The 3,814-nt window shown below is 45.3% G+C and overlaps 1 protein-coding gene across 1 annotated transcript in view; it reads left to right on the top strand.

Annotated features, from left to right (window-relative positions):
* Positions 1-3,814, top strand: part of MEI1 (meiosis inhibitor 1) — a gene marked incomplete at its 3' end in the record, with an annotated part of 41,928 nt that overhangs the window by 18,725 nt on the left and 19,389 nt on the right. Inside the window, 3 exon segments of the mRNA XM_010193802.1 lie at positions 863-981; positions 2,001-2,142; positions 3,545-3,656. Of these exon segments, the coding sequence (XP_010192104.1) occupies positions 863-981; positions 2,001-2,142; positions 3,545-3,656 (373 nt within the window).

The following is a 3,814-nucleotide window of genomic DNA, read 5'->3' on the forward strand; positions in this document are numbered from 1 at the left end:
TGGCCCAAATTCTGTGGTTCCAGATGTCTGTCTTGTCTGCCTGGAGAAAGCAGAACTGCTTTATGCCCCATAGGCAGATGTTGGTCAGTCTGTTTGCATGCACACAGAGCTTGGTGTCAGAATAAGGAGGAAGGAAAATTAGGCAGGTAGGAAGGACATCCAATCTGTCTTTAATGGGATAAAAGGGGAAGTAATGTATCTGTACGAAGGTGTCTCAGCATCAGATAGGGAAGGAGAAGGAGTTCTGAACTGCGAGGCACCCGTGTGTTGGTGTATTCTCCTCTGGTAGTATTCAGAGAAGACCATCACAACAAGTTAAGGCTTAAATCCAGATTTTGAATTCCAAGTGGTTCCCAGTTTGAGCAGATGGTTAGCTCTGACACTGTAGTTGGCTTCTGGCTGAACTCAGTAGGATGCTTGTGTATGAACAACAGCGAACCCATAAGTAGTTGCTTACAAATCTGAGCCAAAGTAGAGAACTTCTAAGATTTCGTTGCTGAGCAGGAAGAGGAACTCTTTAGTGTTTTCTGAAAAGTAATTGGAAGAAAAAAAAATAAAATAAAATTTGAAAAATCTTGTTTTCCCTGAAAGGTTTGAAGCTCCATTAGCTGAGCTGTTTGAAACTCAGATTAGACCAAACCATGGCAATACAGACAAGCCAGGGCAGTGCAGAACTAGTAGCTCTGTAACTGTCTTTCCCTCTGTCTCCCCTCCCTGGGGAAACACAGTAGTTAAAAAAGCAGCTATGTGAAATGAGGGAGTGAAGGGAAATCTGTTGTCATTGCTGCTGCTGGTATCAGAGAAGAAAGCTGTTTTTTCTGACAGCAAACCCAAGATTTTGAAGATTTCTTTCCTTTAACAGGGTGATCTCCTGTTCTCAGCGTCCCAGAGTCACCCAGCAAACAAAAATCTTAGCAGGGTTCCTCAGAGACAGGAGCAATTCTTGCTCCACACTCTGGAAAGTTTCCGAAATGCTTGCAGGTGAGGACAAGTCACAGGTATGTGTGGGTGGGTGGTATGTGTGTCCCTGTCTGTCCATCCTTCTGGCCTTGCAGCTGAGTTCCTCTATCCATCCCCAGCACTGAAATATCACAGGTGAGTTCAATGCATGGCACCTGCCAGTGAAACAACAGAAGGAGGGATAGTGAAAATTTTGTGACACCTGTATGTGTCTCCCAGAAAAATTGCTGGGGACCTATCAGTTTATTTGGCCTTTGAGGAGCTGCTTGAAAATTAGCCAAGAACTGTTGGAAGGTATGTGTGAAACCGTGTTCCTGTGCCCTGGGGTATGTGGTCTCCTTGCTGGAGGGGATTAACCATTGACACACGTATGTCTGCTCCAGATACTGGCCTTGGATTTGCTCATGTCTGTGACCTGTTACTGCAAGTGAATTTATAGGCACCAACTTTTCCTGTTGGTTTTTTTTTTTAAATGAGAGCTATCTCTCACCCTTAGCTGCACAGCAGACAGTGGTGTATGAAACAGGACCTGCTGTCAGGGAAGTCTGGCCAACTTAGTTATTTTGCCTTGCATCACTTGCACTCAGTTTGGCTGAATAATTCAGTCAGAAGCAGATCTTCCTGTCTGCACTGCCTCAGTGTCTTGGGGTGGTGTTAGAGGGCACTCGGGTTCTGTCATGACTTTTAGATCAGCTGAATGGTCCCCTGGCTGATTTTCATGAGATTTGTTTTACCATGCTCCAGGCACTCTGGCCTGGCTGGGAACCTTTAGTCTTGCCACACTAGGGCAAGATGTTTTCTTCAGAGAAGCTAAGTGTTTCTTTCCCAACTTGTGGTACTCTTGTGCAACGCTGCTGACTTTTAGTAGCTTCACTCAAGAGGGGACTCTGTGTGATTATCAGATTGCTGTGTTTCCAACCCATCAAGTGTTTGTACTGTCCTTAATGGTGAAAGTTGTGATGGAGATGTAGTATCTCCCCACTTCCTTTACAGACTGAGGAGGATCCCTCTCTCCTCTGGTATCTGCTGTGTGTTTGTAGGTTAGCAGTGGAATTCCAGAGTGACCCCATGGCCCAGGAGAATGCTTTCACTGCCCCAGATTCTGAGAGCAAGGACACGCTGAGCAACTTCTCTGAGTTCCTGTTGAGGATTTGTGACAGTCTCTGCATCCCCATGGTCATGGTAGGGTTTCTTTTGAGCTTATTCCTTGGGTACCTGGAAAGGTGTTTTTAATCACCAAGAATGGGTTGCACAAGGTGGTTTTTTTTGTGGAAAAGGGCATGTAGCATAAACCAAGAACAGCTATGGCATTTGCCACCTCTCTAGAGCCAAATGTGGCATTATATAATTCATGCACAATGGGAGTGTCTGGTCTCAGAGGGTGGAGAAATTCATAAAGCTTCCATGTAGGTGGCAGTGTCTTTCTTCAGACTGTGCAATCCCCATAGCCTACCTGCCATGCTGTCTAGTGCATGGCAGCTCTGCATGTTGCAGAAAATGAGGAGTACCTGAACTGTTGTTTCCCCTTCTGCCACTTGCCTGTGTCCCATTGAGCAGTGGTATTTTGCATCTGCATTTTCAATTTCATGCTTCTTTCCAGGAGGTATTGAGGAGGCTGCCCAGGCTACACAGCAAAGGCAGTACTGAGCACTATGCCTCAGTAAGGCCAGGGACATGGTTTAAAAAACAGCCGTGGAGAGGCACAGGTGCTTTAGTGCTCGATACAGACCTGTCACTAAGACACTTCAAGCAGAATTATCAAAACAATGGGACTCTGGTTGTGGTTCTAAATTTTGAGTAAATTTTGCTTGTGCTTTGCCACAAGTTCAGGTATATGGATTCTTGCAATTGTTGGGAGCTTGGAGGTATTTAGGTTTGTATTTTTTAAACAAATCTCTTGCTAGGCAGCTGCAGTAGCATTGCTGTTCTCCTCTCTGACGGGAGGGTGCAGTGCATGTCCAGTTTGGCAAAGCTGGAGTCACTGTGCTGTTTCTTGCTCATTGAACTTGAGTAAAAATTAATGAACTGTGAGGAAATTGTCCAGTGACCTTCTACAAGCGTGAGTTGAGTCATTCTGCTCTAAACAGTTTAGGGCTGGACTCTGCAGAGAGCTTAAGTGCCTGTGTTTGCCGCTATTCAGTAAAATGCTGAAGCTCAGGTGTTAAGTGTTCCTGAAGTCAGCTGCACTTAAGCATATGTCCTTCATTGTATGCCACGCTGGAGAATTTCCCACCTGACCTGTAAGAGCAGTTCTGTCCAGGGCAATATGGACAGTAATGTCAGTCCATGTGCACTGGGGCCTAACTGGCTGCCAGCTGGAATCAGGAAGAAGTTTCTTGTTTGATGTCATGTCTTGTGGAGTTAGCGGCACAGCTCGTAACGTTGGCAGAGGGGAGTGTTAGCTGCTTTCAAAGTGCTCTGTAGGCCTGTGTACTTGCTGCCAGGCATTTTGGTAGAAGAACTGTTACTCCATTTGTTTGGATTTAGAAATCTTAAATTTCTGGGTGGGCAGGAGGCAGGAAAAAAGCTGTTGCTTTCAGTGTTTATTGCACATCACACACCTGATATTTTCTTCTTTCCACAGAACTACCTGGAAAGGGCTGTCAGCCCATCAGTGATGGAGGTTTTCATCTCAACACTTAATACTCTCTTTACGGTGGTGCCAAACATGCGGAATAAGTTCTCCAAAAAGCTGGGTATGAGGGTAGTGTGGGATCATGTTCTCTGTGCTCTTAACTGATGGAACTTGCTGCTACTGCATATTATGGAGGCACTGAGCTTAGCGAGACTTTATGTGGCGGATTATATTACATGTTTACATGAGTAATAATAGAGTGCACAGTCATGTTCAGCA

The sequence above is a fragment of the Mesitornis unicolor genome, unplaced genomic scaffold, assembly GCF_000695765.1.
Source record: "Mesitornis unicolor isolate BGI_N332 unplaced genomic scaffold, ASM69576v1 scaffold6201, whole genome shotgun sequence".
Lineage (NCBI taxonomy): Eukaryota > Metazoa > Chordata > Aves > Mesitornithiformes > Mesitornithidae > Mesitornis > Mesitornis unicolor.